At 34.6% G+C, this 26,772-nt stretch overlaps 3 protein-coding genes across 4 annotated transcripts; 2 read left to right on the top strand and 1 right to left on the bottom strand.

Annotated features, from left to right (window-relative positions):
- Window positions 1–2,193: 2,193 nt before the first annotated feature.
- On the top strand, window positions 2,194–9,803 carry CDKE;1 (cyclin-dependent kinase E;1). Of its 2 annotated transcripts, none has more exons than XM_013002157.2 (16): window positions 2,194–2,703; window positions 3,177–3,287; window positions 3,409–3,512; window positions 4,283–4,325; window positions 4,505–4,603; window positions 4,744–4,813; window positions 4,936–5,030; window positions 5,114–5,147; window positions 5,226–5,310; window positions 5,441–5,518; window positions 5,845–5,892; window positions 6,258–6,290; window positions 6,426–6,534; window positions 8,714–8,938; window positions 9,040–9,109; window positions 9,499–9,803. In XM_013002157.2, the coding sequence occupies exons 1-15, from the start codon at window positions 2,497–2,499 to the stop codon at window positions 9,106–9,108; spliced, it is 1,410 nt and encodes a 469-aa protein (XP_012857611.1). In that variant the 5' UTR covers window positions 2,194–2,496; the 3' UTR covers window position 9,109; window positions 9,499–9,803. The 2 variants fall into 2 exon arrangements, with proteins under 2 accessions (XP_012857611.1, XP_088677940.1); XM_088821814.1 differs by having other exon boundaries at window positions 2,205–2,703; window positions 9,040–9,130.
- Window positions 9,804–18,388: 8,585 nt separating this feature from the next.
- On the top strand, window positions 18,389–19,863 carry LOC105976921 (protein DOG1-like 4). Its single transcript, XM_013002195.2, is given in 2 exon segments — window positions 18,389–19,544; window positions 19,546–19,863. Coding segments are annotated over 2 exon segments (903 nt in total). The 5' UTR covers window positions 18,389–18,794; the 3' UTR covers window positions 19,699–19,863.
- A 1,145-nt stretch (window positions 19,864–21,008) lies between these two features.
- Window positions 21,009–25,075, bottom strand: LOC105976882 (protein disulfide-isomerase). The gene is made up of 11 exons (XM_013002145.2): window positions 24,692–25,075; window positions 23,851–23,881; window positions 23,437–23,724; window positions 23,075–23,260; window positions 22,849–22,974; window positions 22,387–22,521; window positions 22,153–22,272; window positions 21,912–22,029; window positions 21,685–21,797; window positions 21,339–21,573; window positions 21,009–21,253 (listed from the first exon to the last, which is right to left on the bottom strand). The coding sequence occupies exons 1-10, from the start codon at window positions 24,859–24,861 to the stop codon at window positions 21,343–21,345; spliced, it is 1,518 nt and encodes a 505-aa protein (XP_012857599.1). The 5' UTR covers window positions 24,862–25,075; the 3' UTR covers window positions 21,009–21,253; window positions 21,339–21,342.
- Between the last annotated feature and the right edge of the window lie 1,697 nt (window positions 25,076–26,772).

Below are 26,772 nucleotides of genomic sequence, written 5' to 3'. Positions count from 1 at the left end.
AATCCAATCACTACAATATTTCACCTGGTTCAAATTAATAGTCCTTTTGCATTGAAAATATTGTTTCAACTTATATGTAAATTTATATTTTCAATGATTCATTAATTACTTTTCTTTCCAAATTTACGATAAGAACTTATAAATTATTTCACACGTTAATCCTAGAAAAAATTAAACAATTAATAGTAGTGAATTAGTGAGAAATAATATTTAAGTCATATATATTTTTATAAAATCTATGCATATTTATTAGTTTTCTTAATAAGGGCACAAAAATCTTAGACGACATTTAATTTGAATCGGATACAACAATAATTTTCATTGTACATTTTAATGGATTGCCAGTCATAGATTACAATGATGACCGAAATATTGTACAAATATTACAACTATATTATTGAAATTGAAAAAATAAAACAATCTAAACTTAAATTATGAATTATTCAAATAATGTATTTCTACTATTAGAAAAACTACAGTTTTTATCCCTCAAGTTTGCACTAATTTCATATTTCGTGACATATGTTCATAAAAAACACATTTGATCCCTCATGTTTCAATAATTTAACATTTTTGGACATTTCCGTCAATTTAACGTTAGTCCGTCAGTTAAAGCAGTGACGGGCACATACTTAATTCCGTTAGTTTTAACGAAAAATTGACGGTAACAACTAAAAGTGTTACACTTTTGAAACATGAAGGACGAAATGTGTTATTTATAAGCAAGAGAGACAAAATATGAAATTAGTGCAAACTTAAGGGATGGAAAAAGTATTTTTCCCATCTACTAATACAAAACAATCTTAACAAAACTTCTAAAAAATAAGGGGTCTTAAGATATAGGTCCCTAGTGACAAAACTAATTAGAACTAAATGACAACCTCAACTAAACATTTGCTTCACATCCTTTATTAAATTCATTCCAAAAATGCCCTTTTACTCATCTTTATTTTTTCAATTTTCACTCTACATTTTTTACGTTATTATATATAGACAATTTTTTTTCCTTATTTATAACATTTTTTTGAAACTTACGTTTTATTTTTCTTCTTTTTTTGTTAAATAATTCAGCAAATTTTAAAAATACTATGGTATACTATGGTGTACTATGTTGTACTATGGTAACCTATCGTTTTTACACTATTATTAAAAAAAATCTACAATATTATTGAAAATTACAAAACAAAACTCGTTTTTCGTTTTTGTTAATTCAATATATATATATATATATATATATATATATTTATTTATTTTTTAATATTTTATTTGATGTAATATTATAGTAGACTGTGGTATACTACGGTCCACTATGATCTACTATGGTGTACTACCAAACCCTAGCAACCAACAAACACACAATCCTCGCCAACCCTAGCCGTCAAACCCTAGCCGCCAACGTCTGCATCCATCGCAACCATAGTCACCTACGAACTTTGGGAAATCCAGATTTACGATTTTGAACTCAAATCAAACAAAATATCTTGAAGATCGAGATGAAATCTCCACCATAATTAACCACATCCCGCCGCCACAACCACAGCAACCCCTCGCCGCCATCTCGACCACCACAACCCGCCGGCTTGACCACCACAGCCCGCCGCCGCCGCCTCTTCCTCCACAGCCCCGCCGCCATCCCGACCACCACAGCCCGCCGCCTAGACCACCACAATCGCCGATGCCGACTCAACCACCATAGCCCCCACCGCCGCCTCGACTACCACAACCCCTCGCCGCCATCTCAACCACCACAGCCCGCCGCTTCGACCACAGCCCGCCGCAGCCGCCTCCTCCTCTACCACAGCCCCGCTGCCGCCCTTTCCATCACAACCCCTGGTTCGGCTACTACTGAATTAATTAGCAAGAGAGGTGTGTGGGGATGGAGAGGTGAGAGAGAGAGCGAGAAAAAAAAACCGGAATTGAAAAAAGATACAGAGATCGTGTGAGAGATGGAGGAAGAGAGAGAACGTGAGAGAAATAAAAAAACGAAATAAATCTGAATTGGAGAAACGTGAATATATGTAGGTTATATAATTTAGGCTATAAGGGCAATATAGGGATAAAAAAAAAATTAGGGATGTAGCCCATAGATTATTTGAAATTAAGGATTTAATTAAAAAAATGAATTTGAACTTGTCATTTAGTTCAAATTCGGTTTCATTTGAGGGGCTCATAGCATATTAACCCAAAAAATAAAAATAAAAAATAAATTGTTTTTGAATATTAGTCAGAGCAGCCAAACAAAGCAATAGAAATCAGCTAAATATTTATCGACTTCATCTTCAACTTCAAGCAAAATCGACTTTTATTTTGCTGTTCAATTCAGGGAATTTATTCTGCAATCGCAGTAATTTCCTTATCTGCAGCCTCACCGCTGAAGCATAATAAAGCATAAACCACTGCGACACACTGTAATTGAGAGAAAAAGCAGAGAGATTTCTTTTTTTTTTTTTAATTAATTTATTGAAGAAATTGATTCAGAGCAGGTGTGGAGCATATATGGGGGATGGGAGGGCGGGCAATTCGAGCAGTAAGCCGGAGTGGCTCGAGCAATACGATGTGATTGGGAAAATCGGAGAGGGAACATACGGTTTGGTTTTCTTGGCGAAGATTAAGGCGAACCGCTCTAAATCAATAGCCATCAAGAAATTCAAGCAGTCCAAAGATGGCGACGGCGTTTCCCCCACCGCGATTCGTGAAATTATGGTTATTTGCAAAACCCCCATTTTTTTAATTTTTTTGGGTGTTTCTGCGTTTTACATGATTTTCTACAGCAATGTATGTATTATTGTATAGGACACGTATCTCTGTTCGTGCTCATTTTACGGGGATTCTCTGTTTATTAGAACGGCTAGAATAAGAAAAAAAATATCATTTTTCTTGTAGTTGGGTCTGGAGTGTGTGTGTGTGTGTGTGTGTGTGTGTGTTTTAAGTGTGGTAAGAATGATGATTCTTGTTATTACCGTGTTTTTTTGTGTGTAATTGGTCGGAAGAATTTGATGGGCTCATCGTCTCTGGTGTAGGTTAATCCGTGTTTTTTTGTGTGTCCAATTTGAATTGATCCTCTTAATTTTCTGTTTTTTTTCAAGTGTTTCTTCGTGAAATTTCTTCTTTAACTATTCCCGTTCCTTCCTCTCCTTCATATTTAATTTCGTAGTAATAAGCTTTCGATTTTGCAGTTGCTTCGGGAGATTTCCCATGAGAATGTGGTAAAGCTTGTGAACGTGCACATCAATCACGCAGACATGTCGCTTTATTTAGCTTTTGACTATGCCGAGCACGATCTTTATGTGAGTAAACCTTTTAGCATCAACTATTTTAAGCCCTTTTTGCAGTTCTACTCTTCCATGTTTATATGTCGATCAATCTCTCTGTAGCATAAAATGATTGAGATCTTGTGGATCGTGCCAGGAAATCATCAGACATCACAGGGACAAGGTCAACCAAGCGATCAACCCGTACACCGTTAAGTCGATATTGTGGCAGCTTCTCAATGGTCTTAATTATCTTCACAGGTTGTGTTTATTTTCAAGAGTCTTTTGCTTAATTAGTGTGACTACATATAATTTTACTCTCACATTTATGGGACCATTAACTGGATCCAAATAAGATTAACTGGTTGTGAATCCCGAGAAGGGACATTGCGTTATATATTTCCACAGTCCAAAAATCTTAAATGGCTTATCGTGAACAGTTGCATTTCTTACTATCAAAGCTATATTTTGCAACCCTGACTGGAAACAAACTCTGGAGAATTTGCTCTCAGTATGTAGTAAGATTATCCAAAGTCTGGATATAATGTTGTTAATCATATGTCTATCTATTTTCTGATGATTGCGTAGGATGTAGAGATAGGTGTGTAAATGGCGGTGACTTGGTAGATTTGGATGTAATGGATCTTGGGATTTCTAGAAGAAATGGCTTCCAGTTTTTTCCGTTTTGTTTTTATATTCAGATAACATGGTCTTGTTTTTGGGTGGAATTCTTTGTGTATATATGATAGGATTTTCTATGAATTTGAAATGCTCCGTTTAATTGTTAAATCTGAATTTTGTGGCTGTATTCCTTGCATAAAAATGGTGTCCATGGTGACGAGGAACGCCGGAATTTTGAAAGCAAAATCTCTATCTAGCTTTATTTGTGCGGAGCATTTTCTTGAACTTTCTGTAGTAATTTAAAAGAGAAAGTAGATTTTCTTTTTGTTCCAGCATAAATTGCTTATTTACGTCTAGAATGTATTCCAAAAGAGTTTGGTTAACTCTTCCACTATTGGAATTTTATGCAGTAATTGGATCGTCCACCGAGATCTAAAGCCGTCAAATATCTTGGTAACATTCTTTCATTTTTTTTCTTCTCTTTCTTCTGTTGCCATTATACCTCTCGATTATATTTGTGATGATAATCTTTAACCCTGATGTGCTTGTGCTGTTATTTTAGTGCAATTTGTCTGTTATTTACTTTGAACTCGAGCTCTGTCTTTCATTTATTTGGAACTTCTGATTACCAGGTAATGGGTGATGGGGAAGAACACGGAGTGGTAAAAATTGCTGATTTTGGCCTCGCTAGAATTTACCAAGCTCCCTTAAAACCACTGCATGAAAACGGGGTAAGAAATATTTTGGGCAAAACATGTTAATTGACAAATAAAAGAGGAAAACATAGAAATATATAAATTATCGTAAATTTGGTCAATACCATCTTTTCTTCTTCCTGTAAAGTTTCGTTTTTTTAATTTGTAAACTACAGGTTGTGGTAACTATTTGGTACCGTGCGCCTGAGTTACTCCTTGGGGCAAAACATTATACGAGTGCCGTAGGTAAGATCTCATCGGACCATATGTTGCTAAATATCACAAACCTTTAAAATCATACTACTTGCAGTTGCAATTAGATATTTAAGCCGTCGCTAATTCTTTGTAACTTTTTTGTTTACGGGAAGACATGTGGGCTGTGGGTTGCATATTTGCTGAGCTTCTCACTCTAAAGCCACTATTTCAAGGGCAAGAAGTAAAAGGGACACCTAACCCGTTTCAGGTTGGTTGTTTACGTTTCTTATGTCAGCATATATACTAGGTTTTTTGGCTGGCTGTTTTCTGAAAATTATTTTATCGACGCAGCTTGATCAACTGGACAAAATATTTAAGGTTCTAGGTAAGAATGTTCTTTTGATGAATCCCTTCTTTGTAGTTTTTATGCGAACAAATGATGATAAATGTTAGTTCCTATCAGGTCATCCCACACCGGAAAAGTGGCCAATGCTCGTGCATCTTCCACATTGGCAGACTGATTTGCAACATATTCAAGGGCACACATAGTTAGTTATATTCTTTTCTTATTTTTTTTTTTTTTTTAATATCAGTAGGTTGTCTGTTAACTGCTATTAATGTTCCGGTGCTAGTATGTATGTCATTTTATTAATTATTTTTTTTCTTCTATTGATGCAGCAATAATGCTGGACTTTACAATGTAATTCACCTCTCTCCCAAAAATGCAGCTTATGACCTCCTCTCGAAGATGCTCGAGTATGTCTTTATTCTGCATTTCTTGAAAGCATCGATCTTGACATCTGTTTTATTACTATGCATCTGTTGAACAATGGGTTTTCTAACATCCATCCACTAGTATGTTACTGCATCTAATATCTCAAAAGTAATTAGTCATGACATTACTGTGTCTCGATTTATTTATTGTAGTAAATATTTCAATTTATTTGGTACCTATACAATCTAAAATATCCTTATGTTTTGTTATATAAGAAAGCTGCGCAAGTAGATACATTTTTCTTCTGCACATGGTTGTTTTGAGATGAATATATGGATGTGCAATCGATGGCTCATTCTATTTGCAGGTATGATCCGAAAAAAAGATTAACAGCCGCCGAAGCTCTTGACCATGAGTATGTATAGTTGACCTTTTCCTCCTCTATAAGCTTGTCAATCGTCATTGTATCTGATATGCATTCCCACTTGGATGATCTTTACATTCACTTATGAATAAATATGATCTTTGTTCACTTGAAAAACTACTAATTAAGTATGCCCAAAAAATATTGGTTTCTACTTTCTGGAAAGTTCAGTGAGACTCTTGATTATAGGTTCACGTAATTCAATAAAATATCGCTATGCTGTTAAATTTTGATACTGGCTTTGTGTTAGTTTAGTATGACCGTTAATGTAATGAGTTAAGCATAAAGGGTTTTGTACTGTCGTAACTCATCGAATTGCAATCTTTTAATTTTCCATTCTCCTCTCTAATTTGCAGGTATTTTCGCCACGAACCTTTGGCGGGTTGCAAGTATGGAGTTACATTCGTTTGTTGTAGCATTTTTTATTTGATCTCATAATTTACTTTCGTTAAGCGCTTCATATTTAATAATGAATGCCCATTCAGTAATTTTTGGTATAATTAATAACCGATGAATTATGTCAGTTCACTTGTACCGCCACAACCAGGAGATAAAGTTGTGAACTACCCAACTCGGCCAGTGGACACAGCCACTGATATTGAAGGAACAATTAGTCTCCAACCCTCTCAACCGGTACGATTTTCTATTTTTTTTTTTTATTATTATTATTTTTTGTTTGATTTGTTGGCCCGGTCTATTTAAAAAATAATATTGGCTAATCCCTTTGGTGATGACTCTCTGTTTGTGCAATATTTGAACGGAACCTCGTGTGTTTAGAATTACCTTCTTACCCCCCTTATCGTATTGTCAACTTAGACTCGTAGCCTTTAAAATAAATATTAACAATCTTGAGGGGACAAGCGAATAACATAAAACTCGTGGAATATCATATTTCCAGGTAATAGAGGCCAGTTTATTTGAACAATACTTAGATCCAACCCCAAACCTGAGTTGGGACACACCTTAATGCCAAAATGAGTTTTCGATGCAGTCGTGCATAGAGAGGAAATGTTCAAAACCTGCATGGGATCGTAAACTTTTTCGACATTATGTGGAAAATATTTGAGATGTTCAATAAGTCTTTCCGAAACCTATACAACGTGCAAACATAGATTTTTTACTTATTGCATGATTAACGATTACTTCATTAGGCATGGGTTTTGCATCCGTTTATCGTATCTTCCGTTTTTCTTTACAAGGTGTCATCAATGTCTTTGAATTATTCGTCTAATAGATTTGGAATTAATTTTAGTGCCCATATTCCTTTCTAGTATCAAATCAATAAAGCCAAGTCTTTACTTTCTAAAATAATCGATTTAACATCTCCGTAAAGATTGCTTCCCTTTTATGTGTCATTTTACCCAGCTTTATTCGGGGAAAGGCGGTCTTCTTTTTTCTCTAATTGGTTATATATCACCTTGGTCATGACGTTTGACCAAAAGACTATCTCTAAAGCCTCGTTCAAATCATTTTCTCTCGCACCCTTATTTCCTTACGGACAGATTTTGCTTGTTGATGGTGCATACTATATGTGCTACTAAAATTATTATGGTTGTTAGAATATATTTAGGATTTTATTTACGTAAGGAATCTATGTCGGTAGGTAATTTCTATCTAATCTATATAAGATAATGCACTTAGGCCCCATTTGGTTGCCAAGATAAACCAGTAACTAAATAGTTGGACTTAATTTGATGTTTGGTATCCTCAATAAATTGTCGGGTCGACCCGCCAAAATTATATAATCATGGCTTATCTTGCCTTATCTTGCCTTCTAATGAGTTTTTTTTTGTTGAACATTTCAAGATCCAATATAATAATTGGGTTTCATTAGATTATTTAATCTTATCTTGGCTAATCTTATCTTGCCAACCAAACGGAGCCTTATATAATAATATTATTTCTAATCTAACCCTGTTTTTCCTATTCTAAAATGGTATTGTGAAAAGTATGCATAGATATACGGTAGGCGATAGAAAGACCTCTATTTCGTAGTGCCTGGCGGTAGCAATTTATGGACTGGAGATATGAGACTTGGAGAAAGTTCGTGTTGGGTTTAGCAGTCTTTGCGAGACGTATGTGATGAGTCAGAATCACACATACAGTACTGGGCGATACTTATCGAAAAATGAAAAATTAAAATATCATAAACAAGTATAAACCAATGCATGTTATGTACTTTTGTTTATCGGGATTCTTTTTTCTCCAAATTATACAAGCTACAAAATATGACGTTACGATATATCTAAGAATGTTAGGATGATTGATGGTTTTGCCCAAATAAACAGCTTCATGCTTTTCAAGTTTCGTAAAATTAAGATAATAATCTATAATGTTTCGTTAAATCCGTGGTCACACTTTGTTTCAACCTTTATTTCGTTACTAAATAATTTAATTTATATACCGCAAACAGACTTATCATTGTTTTGCTGTATATGCAACGTCTTTTATATTTAATGTGGCTACGAGCTTTTAGACATTTAACGTGATTTTCTGCGTAAGTTTTTCTTTTGTGTGTTTTAAATGGTGAGAATCAGTCATCCATTCTCGACATTTTCACCATCCTAGAAATTTATTAATTTCAGCTTAAGAAGTTACTACTTCTGGACGCTTTCATTGGTCAATAACAGACCGATTATTTCCTATACTTGAATATAAAATGTTCAACTTTAAAGTCCAGATACGTACTGAACACACGAGCATCACAAAAAAATATTTAAAGAAAAATGTTCAGACACGTGGCATAATTCTATGTCTTTACGACATTTTGTTTTAATTACCCGTAATTGTATTTTTGGTTTGCTGTAATTAGATATCATCTGGAAATAATATGCCGGGGGGAATGGCGGGCCAACATGTAATGCAAAATAGGTCGATGCCTCGGCCGATGGCTATGGTTGGCATGCAAAGGACTCAACCGCCACCTGGCATTCCGGCTTATAATCTTGCTTCTCAGGCGGCAATGGGCGGTGGAGTAAATCCAGGCGGCGTGCCGATGCAGCGAGGTGTTGCTCCTCAGCCTCAACAACAGCAGCAGGTTTTCTGTCTGTTCAGATGATATTTTTCCTGCTGATTTTTTATTTATTTTATTTATTTTTTCTTTCGTAAAAATATGCAATATTTTCCATTTTATTACAGGGGAGAAGAAAAGACCCTGGAATGGGGATGACTGGTTATCCACCACAACAGAGATCGAGGCGCTTCTGAGGTAGTAATATCAGTTTCTTATGTAAGATACTGGAACTAAATTTAAATCCCATATACGATAGATTCTGCACGGGACGTAATTTGAGGTGAAGAATCAATTTTTCAATTTTTTTTTCTGTACCATTAAGAGGCGTTAGTATATTCGATGGCCATTTACGAGGTTTTTTTTTTTTTTTTTTTTTTTATTATATTTTTATTGCAACATGCATATGAAATTATGTCATGATATTTTCTAGGCGGAAGGAATTTCTCTTTCGTACAATCATCGTAAAATTGTAATCTAACTATAAATATATGCATTTGAAATTATGTTTCGGAAAATCAGTGTCACCGAAAAAGACGCATTTTAGTTTCACAATTCACTTGTTTGTTGTACATTCTATAATGCAGGATTCAGCCAGATTTCCAGGTTATGCGGAAGACAAATGGCGGGATAATTTAGGAAGACAAAGATTTAATTTGAAAGTTAGGTTTCTGAAAGAAACGTGTTATCTTATCAGCTCTACAGAAGCTGGAATAATCCGATCATATTCTTCGTATTAGAATACGATATATTATTCATAACTGAAGTTTCCAATTCTCCTTGATCTGCTGGTGCAAAATGATGTCGAAATTGCTCTCTTGTTGTATAGTTACATTATGACTTATGAGGCCTTGTTTGGCTGGCAAGATTAATCATAAAAACGAGTTCTATTCGATACCTAGTTAAAATATTAACCTTTTGCATTCGGCTCATGATAAATTTTTGAAGGAAAGAGAAGTATACTACGTTTGTTTATTGGAAAACTGTTTATCGGAATCGATGCAGTCCATTTATATAATTAGGTTCTCGTAAAATTGCATAATCTTATTTGGTTATGTCGACGGACTACACCTGGAGAAAAACATTGGGTTGTTTTGCACCGTAGATCTAGTCAAATAACAACCACACATATACATGGATGTGTGTGTTATTATGTGTAGATTAATGGTGCAGGATGATTCGGTGCATTTCACCGGGTGTAGCATTTACAAAACCGTCGATGGAAGTCGATCTTTTTTCATTTGTTTAGCCACATATTCTTCGATATTGTATTTGTTTTGTCCAATTATATAATTAACTAGGTTCTTGTAAAACAAATTATTATAATTGTCGAAAGTTAGACCGGTTAGTTCTAAAACATTTTAACTGATGGTGAAATATATCGGGTAGATTTCTACATCTAATTAGTTGTGTCGTTGAATATATTATAATTTAGTGAAATTGATCCAATGAATACCAAACGATACTCCCAATAATATTTTATCTTTGAAAGTTTTAACAAATTACCCTAATAATGAAGGAGCTAGATCTAATGGTCATATTTTGCACACATTATATTCTAATTAATAATATTTTTTTATAAATTTATTATTTTTCGAAATAACCCAAAAATATTTTCTGGGCCGTTGCCTCCGAACTCCGCAACATATTCACACCCTCTTATACATGATTTGACCGGTTAGAGAAAAAAAAAATAAAAAAAATAGTACCCGATAAAGATTTTTTTTTTCGTTCTCGAAATATTTTTCTTAAATATCACCCTCTTGAAATGAAATGAAAATCTATCTTCAAAGTGTAACCTAAACATATCGAGAGAGAGATTGGAACTCAAAACAATTTCTTTTAGTATATTAATAATTAATATATTGATTATTAATTGGGGTTATTTTACATACCACTAGCCACCATATAAACTAGGGATAAACCCAAGCCCAAATCATCCTTTGACATACCCTCCCGGAGAAGCGAAAGTACTCTATTACCCTTATATGCAATTTTCGGCCAAACTGCATCAGCATATATGGTCCTGCATTTATCATTTTCGCTGATTTATTTATTATTATTATTATTATTATTTTTTTATTTTTTTAAACCGGTTTGTTAAATATATATATATTTATTTCTTTTTAATTTTTCAGTACTGTAAGCATATTGTTTCGCTAATTTTTTTCTTTTTAATTTTTTTCAATTTTTTTTTTAATTTTTCTTTTTTAATTTTCAAAACAATATGCTTACAGTACTGAAAATAACTACATATAACTATAGTACCTATAGTAATTCATAGTTATGTTCGTTTTTTTTCCCGATGTTTTAGTCGAGCAATTGTATACACACACGAATACTGACTTATACAAAATAAATTCATAAAACCCCAACAAAAATTTACAAATTTCAATATTTTTATTATAAATCACATCAGAACCAATAAAATACAAATCGAAAATAGACAAATATACGCATATATAAATACATGTTACTATAGTAGTGTATAGTAATGTACAGTAATGTATACAATATGTTGAACAAATCAGATGTAACTTAAAAAAAAAAATTTGACACCTTCAAGGAAAGGATCAATAGCCTTTATTAAGCTGCAATTGCAAAATCAAAACAAAAAGAAATAACTTTAGTGCAAATCAACAAAATTTGAAGAAAAACATCAAAACACTCAAAAATCAACAAACACTAAGAGATCGAGAGATAGAGAGAGAGGTTATTGCTAGGAAATGCTACAGATTTTAAATCAAACAGACAGTGACTCCTCACCCCCTCGCCTCCTACCAAAACCCTAGACGCCGCTAATAACCACCCACGGTTCCGCGCGCCCACAAATGCAAAAAAATATAGAAATAAATCTGAAAATATAAAAATAAACGAAATTACCATCAAAATATAGATCCCGACGAGAGGAATCCAACGGTGGGTGACCCGTCAAATTTCGACGGGTGGAACACAAAATAAAGCTCCGGCAAGATCACCGTCCTCGAATGAAAAAAAATTGCAGAAACAGATCAGCGCTCAAAACTGAATGAAATCACCACCAAAAGAAGGAGCTCGACGAGAGGAATCCAACGGTAGTTAAACCATCGAATTCCGACCACCGGAGAGAGAGTTATGGCTCCGGGAAGCAATTTCGCCGGTGGGAGGTTTGTGGAGGCGGAATTTTGAATCTGGGAGAAGAAGAGAGAGACCGTGAGTGGCTAGGGTTTAAAACTGATTTTAGAAGGGTATTTTAGGAATTTCAGGGTAGCCCAGGGGGTATGTCAAAATATTTTCGAAATAAAGGGGATTTCTCCTAGAATGTAATATACTTGGTAGTTAGTTCTATATAATTTGGAAATGAGGGGTCTACAAAATAATCACTTATTAATTTCGTTCGAATTTGTTAATTGTTGCACGTGGCGACAAAAAGTTGCCAAATATAGTAGCTATTATTTTACATACACAAACACAGGATTTATGAGTTGTGAGCGTGGTCAGCCTAAGTTTCAACATTTGGTTGTTTCTAGTGATACATACATTGGCTCAAACTTGGATGGAGAACCGAGTCCTTGAAAAAAAACCGGATCTATTTTGATTCTAGAGAATATTCCTACATGTCGCGACTTTCAAGAGTTATTTTCATCAAGATGATTATTACGGTTGGAATTTGGGAGTTATTTTCAATCAAATTTTATTTTCGGAAGATATATTTTGAGGGAGTAATTTGAGAATGAAAGTAGTATTTGTTTATAAGTTGAGATGAGACAGGTTACGCTGTAGCGCGGTCAAATTGTGTTTAAAGTTGTTTCGGATTTTTTTCAAGAACCTTAACAAAAACAAAAGTGAAATGAAAATTGAGCAAAACATTGTTTATGCAATTAGCAGCGGAGCCAGGATTTTGAGTTCGACGAACCAAATATATTAGAAAAAAAATAACAAGAGGGTTAATAATGCTATTACATATAATTATATAAAATAATAGGGATTTGAGAAATGTCGGAAGAGTATGCTCCCTGACGCCACTGTATGGATTGTACTGTTGGTTAATCATATACATCTCTAAAGTTAGTCATTGGAAAAATGTTTTTCCCTTTTCATGGAAAAAAATAGTCGTCAGCTGAAAAAAGTTGTTATGTAGTTTCATTGAACCGTCGTTCGTTCAAGTGGAGTCGGTCTTATTTAATGGGTTATTCAGCGTCATTATTTTGCATATTTATAGAGAAATACTCCATCCGTTCCTAATATGTGTCGTTTTTCACCTTGACACAAATCTTAAGAATCTCAATAAATATGTCTTCATTTTAGGAAAATAAATATTGATGGACCAAAATACCCTTGTTTATTAATTAATGCAGGAAGAGTGCTATAGTGTTAATAATGGTAAAATTGAAAAATAAGCAATTAATGCAGCATTGGAATTGTAAAATGACAGATAATATGGGAAAAAAAAAATTCTCAAAAGAGACAGATAGTATGAAACAGTACAGAGGAAGTATTAGATATGCAAAACCATACTCTAACTTAACATGGCCAAGTGTTCACTTTAAAGGACAAATTTGGCCACATATTCATTCCCCACTCTTGTTGACAACATTATATATTATACGAGTGAATTCTAAAACTCATGTATTCTAATTTCGATGGCAATAAATACATGGTAGGGGTAAAAGTTGAAATGAATTTTTTTTATTTTCGGCGGTTTCGATCTGAAAAATTTCAATTTTGGAATAACCTTTTTCATTATAATTTTCCAAGTATGTCACATTAATTCTTAAACCATCAATAACTCGTACGTAGAATAGTGCCCTTGCTTAAAGTTTGTTAATGTATCTTTTGCTTTTATTTCTATGTTATTTTCTAATATATGATTTTTAATTTTTTTAATAAAGAAAAGGGAGTACGCATTGTCTACTTTAGTATCATAATACTTTATTTTACTTTTAACATATACATTCTTCTAGGACATAAAAGAATATACACTTTATTACTCTTTGTTCAAAATAAAGTAATATATGAATACAATATTTATTTAAGGGATAATAATAATAATAATAATAATAATAATAATAATAATAATAATAATAATAATAATAATAATAATAAATAGATTAGATATACATATTTACATACTTTTACCGTATGTCCATATTGGAGAGCCAAAGTATTTCATGTGTTATTTCTTATGTAAAAAAAGTGAGACGGTTTCTTCAATAATTTTAACTTTCATTATTTCGAGAGTTTACTATAATGTACTACAATGTACTATAATGTACTATAATGTGTACAATGTACTATGTTTTACTACCAAACCCTAGCCGTCAACAACTCCCAGCAGTCGCGAACCCTAGCAGTCAATGCAAACCCTAGCAACCAACGCTCACAGCCGCCGCGACTGTTGTCACCTACCAACATTGAGAAAACCTAAATCTGCTATTTAAACCCAAACTAAGCAAATTCTCTTAAAAAATAAGAAAATCAAATGCAATTAATTATTCAAAATATGCTTTCAATAACATCCCAACCATAACCATAGCCCCACACAGCACAACTCCATGTCGTCGCCACCATAGCCGTCGCCACCTACTATAACCACCGCCACCATAGCCATCGCCACCTACCATAAACACCGCCACTACAATTGGATTTAATCATTTATTAAATACAAATCTGTTAAAAGAAAAAAAAAGTAGGGTGTTGGGAACGACATATGAGAGAGAGAGAGAGAGAGAGAGAGAGAGAGAGTTGGATTTAATTATTTATTAAATATAAATCTGTCAAAAGAAAAAAGAATAAAAATGGATGGGGCTTGGGGACGCACATATGAGAGAGAGAGAGAGAGGGGGAGGGGAGAAAACGGAAAAGTGAGAGGAGAGGGGGTGCTGAGCGGCGTAGAGTGGGGGAGAGAGAGAGGGTTTTTATTATTGTAAGGGTATTTTTGGGTTAAATAAAAAATAAAGAATGTGTGTCAATTTTTATTTTAAAATAGAGATATAGTTAAAATATTCTATTTGAGATTGTCACTCATATTTAATTATGTTTGGTTTGAGGGGTGTGAGACATATTACCCCTATTTGAAAATAGGTGGATAGTGCAAATGGAATCGTTATTGCTATTTTTTAAATATTAGAATTTATCATATGAGCAGTTATAGTTTTATAATTTTTTTTTTTCTTTTTTTTGAATACATAGTTTTATGATTTCATGAAAGTGGGTATCCTTTTGTCAATCTGGGCAAAAGTGTACGATTTGAAGTTTAAGGGGTTGTTTGTTGTATGGCTAATGAATTCGGGGTCAAAAGTGAACTTTATGATTTTACCATTCTCCTCCAGAAAGTCGGATGAAATAGATCGGACCATTTAGATAAAAAAATCTATTTATTTTGTTAAAAAATGAATCAACACTTGCGGTTCCAATTCCAAACTTTTTGAAATTCCAAAAAAACTTTACTGCATGAACAAATTTCAAATATTTAGTTAAAAATTTCAGAATTTATTTGGAAGTTTTGATATTTAAAAAAATGAACAAATAAATTAGGGGTAAATACAAAAACACCTATCATATACCTCATGTACTACAAATAAATACAAAACCCCCCTGTTGTTATATTTTTTCCAAAATCTGATGAAAATACTCTTTCTAAGCTTATTACTATAAGGGTTTGTTTGAGCCATTTTCCACTATATTTTTTAACATATTCGATCAATTTTACTTGGGAAATTTTAATATTTTTCTTTTCTTCTTCAAAACATTTAATTACTTAGATTTACTTTATTTAATTTTATGAATAAAACTTTTTATTTTTGTCATTTTGAATTTCTTCATTTTTTTTTCTTAAATGTCTTCCGGTAGTTCAAATTCTCAACAGTAATAGGATTGTAAAGATGTTTGTAATCTTAAGATGGTTGAACTACCGGAAGACATTTAAGAATAAAAAATGAAGAAACTCAAAATGACAAAAATAAAATGTTTTATTAAGAAAATTAAAAAAAATCTAAGCAATTAGATGTTTTGGCGAAAAAAATATAAATACCAAAATTTCCCACGTAAAATTGACTGGAAATGGTAAAATATATAGTGAAAATGGCTCAAAAAAAAAAAAAATATATATATATATATAACTTGGAGTGGTTATTTACAATTAGGGGTGAAAATTGTAACAAAATATCCGATTTCCGCCTATTCCAATTTTATGTTTCCAAATTTTTATTAAATCCTTATCGTTTGCTTAACAAATTTTTTATGTTTGGTCAAAACAAATTCGGATACATAGGTCAATGGAATTACCAAAAGTTTTATTGTTCACTACCTTGTTTATCCCATGTGCCACTCTTTTTGTTTCTCGATGAATATTGAGGTTTTAATTTTATTTTTTTTAAAAGAGAGAGATAAGCTTGATGATGTTATATCGATAATCGGTGGAAGTTTGCATTTTTTTTAATATATATAAATATATATATATGGGCAGTGAAAAATGTAGTTATGAAAAAACTACAGAAAATTTGAGGAATGTAGCGCAGAGTGTTACTGTAGAGGATTATTATGTGAACATGGACTTGTAAAGGGAAGTGATTTTTTATTTGTACGTTTGAAAGTATATTAACAATAATTTATGTATTCGAATTTGATTGTGTTATTGCAGTTAATGATAATTGTTGATTTTTTGTCACAGGTTTCGGTGTTTGAACAACTTCTATGTACTAAGTTTTTATGGAGAGGACATGGTGTTCGTCAAATTAAATTATTTTTTTTGCAACTAATAAATCGGAGTTATTGTCGTATTGAAAAGTGGGATCTGAAGCTATATACCACAAACTACACTATATATGACTATACTCATGTGGTATCATATATATGTAGTCACATATAGTCCCATGTGGTCATATACATGTAGTCATATATAGTCACATGTGGTCATATACATATAGTCATATATAGTGACGTGTCGTAACATGTAGTAATATATAGTTATATATAAACTATGAGTTTTTTCTGATGTATAGTAATGTTGACGATTGTGTATATCCAATTTTTTGTTCAGTACTAATCAGGGGTGGATCCAGGATAAAAAGTTAGGGGGAGGGGGGGGGGGGGGGGGGGGGGGGGGGGGTGTTTAAATTTTCGGGGAAATTTTTTAGGTTCACAAAACACTGCAAAAAGAAGTTTATATTGTTACATTTTAATTCAAATAGTACATATTATAATATTGTCATATTTCAAGCATAAAAAAAAACTAATTAATCCAAATCATTCTAATAATGTATTGCATTTAATTATTTAAGTAGTTCAAAACACCGCTTCATTTTATTTTTTAAAGGTATTAATAAAAGAATAAAAAATAAATACATAATTATAATTTTTTTTATTAAAAATAGTACTAGTTTTCACCATTTTATGTTATATCATTATATTAATTAAATATAATATATATGTATGTGTGTATACAATTTATATAAAATTATGGTGACAAAACAAAATATTGAAGGTTAAGCAACATATTTACAAAACAATTGAGGGGCAAGATTAATATTCAAAAAAATGTAACTACAAAATAGCTAAAAAATAAATTTCTTGGGGGGGGGGGGGGGGGGGGGGGGGGGCGGCCTTCAAAGATCGGCCACTGGTACTAATTGATGATGATGATTTATTCTTTGTTGAAGAACATATGCATGTGATTGTGTATTTTGATCTATATTTGTACAAGTTGATTTATAATATCAAGATTTTAAAATGTGATTTTTGTTGTTGGTTCTTTTTTGTATATAATCAGCGGTTTACATAATCGGTCGACTATATATAACTATACATGACTATATATAACTCTGGGGTGAAGAGAAGGTACATGACAATATATATAACTTGGGAGGAAAAATAAGGTACATGATTATATATAATTATATGTGACTGTAATGTAATATTCTATAGTCATTTGTAGTCAATTTATGTACAGAAAACTTATTAAAAAAGTAATTAATATAATAATTAAATTTAATTTTAAAAAAATAAAAAATAATAATACAATAAAAATTTATAATATTTTATTAAAAATATTTGAAAGATGATAAATGCAGGTCCAAAAATACTAAATGCGGTTAGCTATTGTGCTGAATGCAGTTGAGCGAAAATTACAAATAAAGGCACAGTAGTATTTTTGACTCTCCAAGGGTATCTCAAAAAAAGAATTTTACAAGGGGTGTATATCAAATAACTCATTATTTAATACATAGTAATATAATATGAATAAAATATTTCAGAAAAAACAGAAGTGTCGGAATATTGGATATTGAAATAATGTCGGAATTATTTCAATATTTCAGAAAATCTGAAATTGTCGGAATTATTTCCGATACTAAAATTTGGCTGGAAATTGAAATTTCCAAAAAACATATGCACGATTCCAATTTCAATTCCAATTAAAAAAAAAAAAAAAAAAAACAGAAAATCGGATTATTGATTGAAATAATGTCGAAAGTCGGAAAATTTAGGATCGAAATAGGCCGAAGTCGGTAATATCATTCCTGACTTCACAGACCTGCAAAAAAAAAAAAGAAAAAAAAGGAAAAAAAAAAAAAAAAGAAAAAGAGAAAAGCAGGTGGTGCAAATTGGGCACCAGCAGAACATGCACCCTTTTCATCAATTCCAAAACTCAGCCCCCCCTCAGTATTCCGCGCGCTCTCTCTCTCTCTCTCTAACAACTTGAGAGAGAGAGATAGAGAGAGAGAGAGAGAGAGAGAGAGAGAGATTCACTGAACCAAACTCGAAAAACATATTATATGAAACCCTTCTCTCTCACTATAAATACCAAACCCACACAACTCCCCCCAGTACATGTTGTCTGTTGTCTCGGCTTGTAATAACAAACAAACCCTAATTAATAACTAAAACACCACCACCGTACCCACCGATGTCGGATTTGCCGAGCAGCGTGAGCTACATGACTCAGGCCACAAGAAACGGGAATCAAGAACGCGAGTCCTTCCACAAGTTCTTCGAGTGCTGGATCGTCGAGCAGGACCACCACCTCCACGAACTCGTCTCCGCCTCCAAGGACATCGAGGACCGCCACCAACACCACGGCGGCGCAACGGCCGAGCTGAACGGGAGGGTGCTCCGGCCGCTACTCGAGCGCGTGGTCCAGCACTACGAGCACTACTACCGCGCCAAATCGAGGTGGGCGAAGAACGACGTACTCTCCATGTTCAACCCTTCGTGGCGGAGCAGCCTGGAGGACGCCTTCCTCTGGATCGGAGGGTGGCGGCCGAGCATGGCCTTCCACCTCCTCTACTCCAAGTCCGGCCTCCAGCTCGAGGCCCGCGCCATAGACGACCTCATACTCGGACTCACCAACGGCGACCTCAGCGACCTGTCCACGGGTCAACTCGGCCGGGTCGACGCGTTGCAGAAGGTGACCCTGAGGGAGGAGAAGGAGATCACGGAGAAGCTGGCGAAGCTGCAGGAGACGGTGGCCGACTCGTCGATGGTGGAGCTGAGTCACGCGGTGAGTGAGTTGATCCAGGAGGAGGCCGGGGATCGGGTGGCGGAGCAGGAGGGGCGGGTGGAGGCGGCGCTGGCACCCAAGGAGGAGGGGCTTGTGGGGGTGCTGGAGAAGGCGGATGAGTTGAGGATGAAGACGCTGAAAGGGGTGATCGATATATATACTGAGTCCGACTCAGGGGGTTCACTTCTTGATTGCTGCGGCGGAGCTCCACCTTAGGGTTCATGACTGGGGGAAGAAACGGGACGCCAGGCACCACCAGGCTGACAGCGGCGGCGGAGTCAACGGCAGCAATGGCCACCACCGACAATGATTAATAAAAATATATATCAGTTTAATTAATTTTTAATTTGGTGTGCCGCTAATAATTGTTCAATTTCAGACAGGTTAGTTTTGTCTGTAGCTATTAATATTATTAGACTCTAGTGTTTGTTTTGCCAACTTATTCTATAATTAATTTTTTGTTTCCTCTCTATTATTAATATAAGGGAGAGCATTTGCAACGGATGCCCTATTAATAAAGGAAAAACAGACTCCAATGATTGAATGCCACGTGTTACCTATTTCACAAGAATTTAAGACCCACCACACATTATCACACTGCAACCACAATAGCGTATTATAATATACCTAATTACTCTAATTAATAATTGTGTGTCGAAATATGAATTTATTTGAAATATTATAATTAAGAATTTGTTTGTAAATAACCCAAAACCCGAAACCCAAAACCCGAACCCAAACTTGAACCCGAAAACCCGAAACCCAAAAACCCAAAACCCGAAACCCGAAAACCCGAAATCCAAAACCCGAAACCCGAAAACCCTAAAACCCAAAATCGAAAACCCGAAAACCCGAAACTCAAAAACCTGAGAAATCCTAAACCCAACCAAAACTTGAAAACCCAAAACCCAAAACTCGAAAACCCGAAACCCGAAAACCCGAAACCGAAAACCCGAAAACCCAAAACTCAAAAACCTGAGAAACCCGAAAACCCGAAATACAAAACCCGTAATAAAAATTATGTAATCAATAAAAGTAAAAAATAAAATAAAAAATAAAATAAATAAATAAATAAATAAAAGATTAATATTATAATTTAGCACTAATAGTGCAACTTTTGTCCACGTGTTTGTCAATTAAAGGCATCCGTTTATCTCACTTAAACGGAGAGTCCGTTTTTAATTTATTCTCTTAATATAAACTATTATTCCAAAATTATTGCGTCATATATTGTATGATTCAAGGTAAACTACTAATATTACCCAGATTTCTTTTCTATAAATTGGTTGTTTCGGAAAAACCTGAAACGAAATCCCGAATTTTCAGCACGTTAGCTCAAGCTTGACAAAATGGACTCGAGCTCGATCGAGCTCACCGAAACAGCTGAGGTCGGCTCATTCACACCCATACTTGATGAATTAATAAACCAGAAACCGGAAAAACATAACTTTGCTATTAAAACGAGCCACCAAACTGCATAGCAGAATATGGGCTAGAAAATAAATTTGTTAAGAGAAATAAAAACGGGAACACAGAAATCGGTTGTCTTGCCACAATCCTGGTACCTGTATTCGTTCCATTTCTAGAGCATTTCAAAAGAGAGTTCGAAAGACAAATGTATAGTACTCAAAACTTTTCCATTAATTGATTGTTTCAGATATAACTGATAAGTTTACGGTCTCCACTACATGCTTTGGATCTCATATTTTAACTCCCAGAAAACCCACAATTCTAATCCTACTACAAGTACTCGATACTCGATATTATTTCACCTAAAAAAAACGGAAAAGAAACATGAATAAGAACTCCTGCTAAAATAAACCAAAACCCGCTGCACTGTAGAAGATCCTCATCAAGCACACAACCTTGCATAAATAAAAGTTAACATCCGTTGTCAGATGAAACCAAAATCAAAACTACTGATTGTAAGATAACTCGAAATGAATGTACCTCTTTATAGCTCGTCTTTGACAGAATCTGCATCTACTGATTCAGTTGTTGACTCTGCTTTTGTTGAGGTAGCCTCGGCTGTCTTGTCACGGTTAGTTTCGATAAACTTGATGATGTCCTCCTTTGTCCTGTCACCTTCGTACTGCGACAAGCTACCAGTCGAAGATCTGAAGTAGATAGTTGGGAATCCTTGGACTTCAAAGTCGCCCTTTGGGACATCATTCGCAGTTGCGTCCTGGTAAGATTTCATTTAAACATTATTACAACTGTTGTGATGGATCTATAAAACCTTAGTCAAATGGCAAGTGTTTCGATAAATCAAAGATATTGAGAGGAAGAATCTTACGAATTTTGCAATGACAACATTGGGGTCGCTCTCGAAGGAGATGGCGACTTCATCAAGGATTGGAGCCAGCTGCTTGCAGTGTCCGCACCATGGTGCGTAGAATTCCAGAAGAACTGTAAAACATCATTTTTTTATAATAAATAAAACATCAGGATAAGAAAGAGAGTTTACACAAACTGTACAAGATCCCGAGGGAGAGAAATATAAGGTCAATTCGTGTTACAAACCATTCTTTCCAGAGTTGAAAACCACGTCTTGAAGACTGTCACGAACAACCACTTTCACGGGTTCGTCGTTGACTTCTGGGATGGGCTCTGATTTTACGAACTCCTTCACTAGACCATTCTATCACCATTTGAAGATACAACAGAATATGAGATTTAATCAATATTGCTAAGATTGCAGAGAATTTTATATATTTTAGCCAGGTAACACACTACACATATCCAGAAAAGGTGAGGTAAATACCGAGAAGTCTTTCACCCACGAAGCAATCTGATTAGCTGCTATGTTTGTTTGGAGATATTTCTTTCCCTCAGCTGTCTGTACAATAATCACAGGTGCCTGTTCCGTTTTAAGTCCAAAGTACTGCCATTCATAAATATGGAAATATTTTCCATGTCAAATATCGTCTCCAATTATATAAAAAAAAATAATAGGAAAAATAAAATCAAGAAAAAGGTGCGTGGAGAAAGCGGCAACCTGGAAAGCATTTTGAGTGGAATCAACATCACCCAACATAAAGCTTATGCCCTTTCCTTTGTAAAGGGCTGCAACACTTTTATATGTTGGCTGGTAAGCTTCTTGCTCTTTGCTGAAGTTCACAAATAGCATGGCCTGTACGTAATGAATCAATAAATAAGACAACACATCCTTGCAAAAACATTTAGTTGAATACACAAACGTATATTAACTTTAAACTAAATCACCGCAATACAATATTGCGTAAAATATAGACCACACAATAACAGACTCGAAAAGTAAGAAAAAAAATGTAAATGATTTTTCACAAAGGGTCGTGTTTTTCTTGTCAGTTCATTCAAGTAATTATATTGAACAATATTATGAAATTCCTTGCGTAAAATAACCACAAAGTGGAACGGACTGCCATAGCAAGGTAATGGAAAACTGATGTTTAAAATACCATATAGAGACGAGAAGTACCTTATCGCCGGGACCCTCGAAGAACTTGTTCACATACGGGTGATTAGCGGGATCACTATTCCAGACAGTCAAAACAGGAACTGTAGATACTTCAATAAATTTCTCCAGTGCTTCTACATTAAATTCCTGGAATAGCACAATTTACGAGACACGTTTAGAATACATAACCGCTGTGACAACTCAATCGAATGGAAAAGAAAGGATATAACTACAAAAAAGATAATACCTCTGAGTCCACAACGAGTTCATCAAAAGGCTTAAGCAAGCGCACAGTCGGCTTGCTAACCGACTCTCCTCGAGAAATGAGTTTGGCATCAAGGGTATGACCGAATTCGTAGTCTGACCTCAACTTATCAGCTAAAGCTGTAAAATTCTCATATTCTTCCCCAGAGAATTTCGGAAAGATTCCAACCTAATAGACGAATAACAATTCAACGACAAATAACAATTCAGCAACGAATAACAATTCAACGATGAATAACAATTCAACGACAAATAACAATTCAACGACAACGACAAATAACAATTCAACGACGAATATGGATAACAGAGAAAATAAGATTTTCTTTTTCAAAAAGAAAAACTTACAATGAAAATCTTTTTGTCATCAATAAGGCTGGCAGCGTCTTCAGCTGATTTAATTTCAGCAGAGGGAGGACCGACTTGTTTCTTCAAGTATTCAACGATACCATCAGCCTCACGAGGGCCTTTGTAATCTTGGATGATTTTTCCACCATTTCTCAAGATCTTAATGGTAGGAAAACCCTGGATCTCAAATTGAGTGGCTAGATCTCTATTTACTTCCTCATTTGCGTCCACCTTTGCGAGTACAATGGCAGGTTCGTGGCTGCTCAGTGCAGCTGCCGCTTTTTCGTACTGAAAAGTTTAAACAAAAGTGAAAATGGATTAAATAGTTAGCTCAAATCTAAAAGTAAGTCCGAGACATTATTTAAAAGAATGAAAACAAATCTTTTAGAAATTTGCAAGAGCATAATTGATTACCTCCGGAGCTAGAGCCTTACAGTGTCCACACCTGTTACAAGAATGAAAAAATAAAAATGATTTCTTCACATAAGAACAGAGATTTCTGAAATAAATAGAAAATGATGCCAAATATAAAGAATTCATTGCTGATCTGAATGCCTTTAGTAGTAACAGCACTAACAACAAATGCATTTAGGGCAATTTTCAGCACAATTTCATACATAAGAAAAATTGGTATTCTTCGTACAGGCGTAAAAGTCAATGGGGAAGAAAAAACATAAAATTTACTTGAAATGTAAACATAAGCCTTCACATTGTAAACAACGATCATCATCACACAAAATCCACACATATGTTAGGGCAAACACACATCAAGAGAGTCGATTCGCTACGCGGGGAATTGGGGGAAATACAAGAAGAAAGAGATGAAACAACATTTTGATTGATGATATCAATATAGTTTTTGTTCTCTAAGGCACCCAAAAAAAACTTTTATATTTCTCAAAAGATAAGACATAAAAAACATTAAAAAAAATTAATTAATTTTTGTTTATATATATTCATGTATAAAAAAATTGCAGTTTCAAATTGAGAGAATAGTGCCAGCAGAGAAAAACGCCAAACAAGGAAGGTACAACAATGGATGGGCTATGTATAACATTTAATGCATAAGGAACAAACGAAAAATGCACAAACAAAATGCTATTTTTCCAATCTCTGTGATTACACATACTTAAAAACCCGATCTAGAACCCACACCACAAGAAAATTGTAAATCAAATCAAATCAATTCAATTTAAACAGCCAATTCATGCGACAACAGATATATAAATAGATATAAACATATATGTATATATACCAAGGAGCGTAGAATTCAACGACGATGAAGCTGTGCTTGGACACGGTGTCGGAGAAATTCGAATGGTCCAAAGTCAAAACCTTTTCCACCTCCTCGGCCGCCGCCGCCGGAGACGCAACCAGCAGCGCCAGAGAAACCACCACTAAACAACTCCAAACCCTAGCCTCCATCGCTAACACACACCTTCAGTTTTCTCTCACTAAAAAACGCCTGAAATTAATTTCCCCAATTTCTCAGAAGAGGACTTTTTTGCATGTGAGAGGGGGAGAAGACTGAGACGGAGACTGAGATGCATGAGGTGTTGGTTTATATAGAGTTGGTGGTAGCGACCGCCACGTCGGCAGAACGAGTGACATGGCAGGCGGGGATTGGCTGAAGGGACGTAGACGTAATAGGAGAGAGATTTTAGGGATTTAAATCAAAATAATGTAATAAGTAAAGGTGGATTAGGGTTTTAAAAAGTTTTTTTTCCTTGGTCAATTTCTTGGAATACCATTTTTGACAAGATCTACAATGAACGGCCTTGATTTTTATTTGACCATCTTATATTTGGATTATTTAATATTTAAGTCAAATGGTTAAATAATATATGGTGCTACTCAATTTAAATGGTTTGACCTTAATATTTGAATAGAATATCTCCTATATATTTGGTGCAATTCAAATGGAGAATGTGATTCTTTACTTCATCAATTTATGGTCAGTGGTCTTAATTATCCGATTAATGCACTCTCCTAATGGCAATTTGTCATAATTAATTAAGGATTCTTTGCTATTTATTGCATAAACAGTATATAAAGAATCAAATTAAGATGTTTTTTCTGTAATAGTTTATGATATTAAATAATTGTCCTCAACATAGTATTATCTTGTAATGTACCAATACTTTTAGATCTTATTTACATTTAGTACCCATGTGAAAGTCGTACTGCACATTTTCCCCATTATGAAAAGAAAAAAAACTAGCAAATACCTCATCTACTTATTTTCGCACACCCGATGTATTTACCTTTTGCTATTAATCGGTTGTGAAAAGACAAAAATGCCCCAGTGAGGTTTTTGCAGAAAAAAAGTCTCAATCCTTAAACAAGTAATTTTTAAAATTAAGGGACCAAATTGAATTTATGAAAAATACATACTATTTTCTGTTTCCGTGAGGGTGGGGGATTGGGCTGAACCCCTGTCTGTCTATAGATAATAAAAATTTACGATTACATAATGAATTTCATACACTATGATACAGTTCGAAAAATGGCAAAAAATAATAACTGCCAAAAGGTAGAAAAACACTGGAACAACATTCAACCCAAACAAAAGATAAGAGAGAGGGATGAGAATGATCATTGAAAGATTGGGAAAACCGAGATAGTTCGTTCACCTCGCCACAACAGTCTAGACCACTTACAGGTGCACCAAAAAATGGTTAGAACAAGTATAACGAGTTAACGACTGCACAATATGTGGCATCACGCGGCAAACAAACAACTCAATATAGAGCCAAACAAATAATTACCACCCCATCCTTCGCCAACATAAAATAAACGAGAACGTCCTTAATATGAAAAATTACTAAAAATAGACATTGCCGAAAATGTAGAAGCGTGAGAAAAATATGGCACATGTGTAAGAGAATAGGTTCGAAATGATGGATATCCAAGCTGCTCCAACTGAATTATTTATTGAATAGTTAGGGAAGCTCCGATGCGGTGAAAGTATGAGCCAACCCAAGTTGACTAATGCCTCAGCAACTGAATTGCCCTCCAGATAGATATATGTGATCCGATACTCCAAAGAGGAAAGGGGGTTTCAGATAGCTGTAAGCGAACTCTGAAAACTTCAATGATCGCTGTCCGGATGTAGAACAAGCTGGACTGCTACCTCCGCATTAATCTCAATCCAAACTATCATAAGTTGCCGTTGAACTATAAATCACAGACCCGAAGCAAGTGCACCAAGCTCAACAACCTCAGTTGCGAATTTGCTAGGGGATAAAATCAGCTCGTGAAATGCTAGGGTGACCTGCGCGTGGAGGCTTTTGATAATCCTACCAATGGCTGCAATCTAAGTGGATGCTCTGCGGG

Source organism: Erythranthe guttata, chromosome 8, assembly GCF_056151865.1.
Source record: "Erythranthe guttata isolate IM_541 chromosome 8, IM_541, whole genome shotgun sequence".
NCBI classification, from domain to species: domain Eukaryota; kingdom Viridiplantae; phylum Streptophyta; class Magnoliopsida; order Lamiales; family Phrymaceae; genus Erythranthe; species Erythranthe guttata.
Note: the sequence above shows the minus strand (reverse complement) of the source record. Positions and strands in the feature narration are given on the sequence as shown.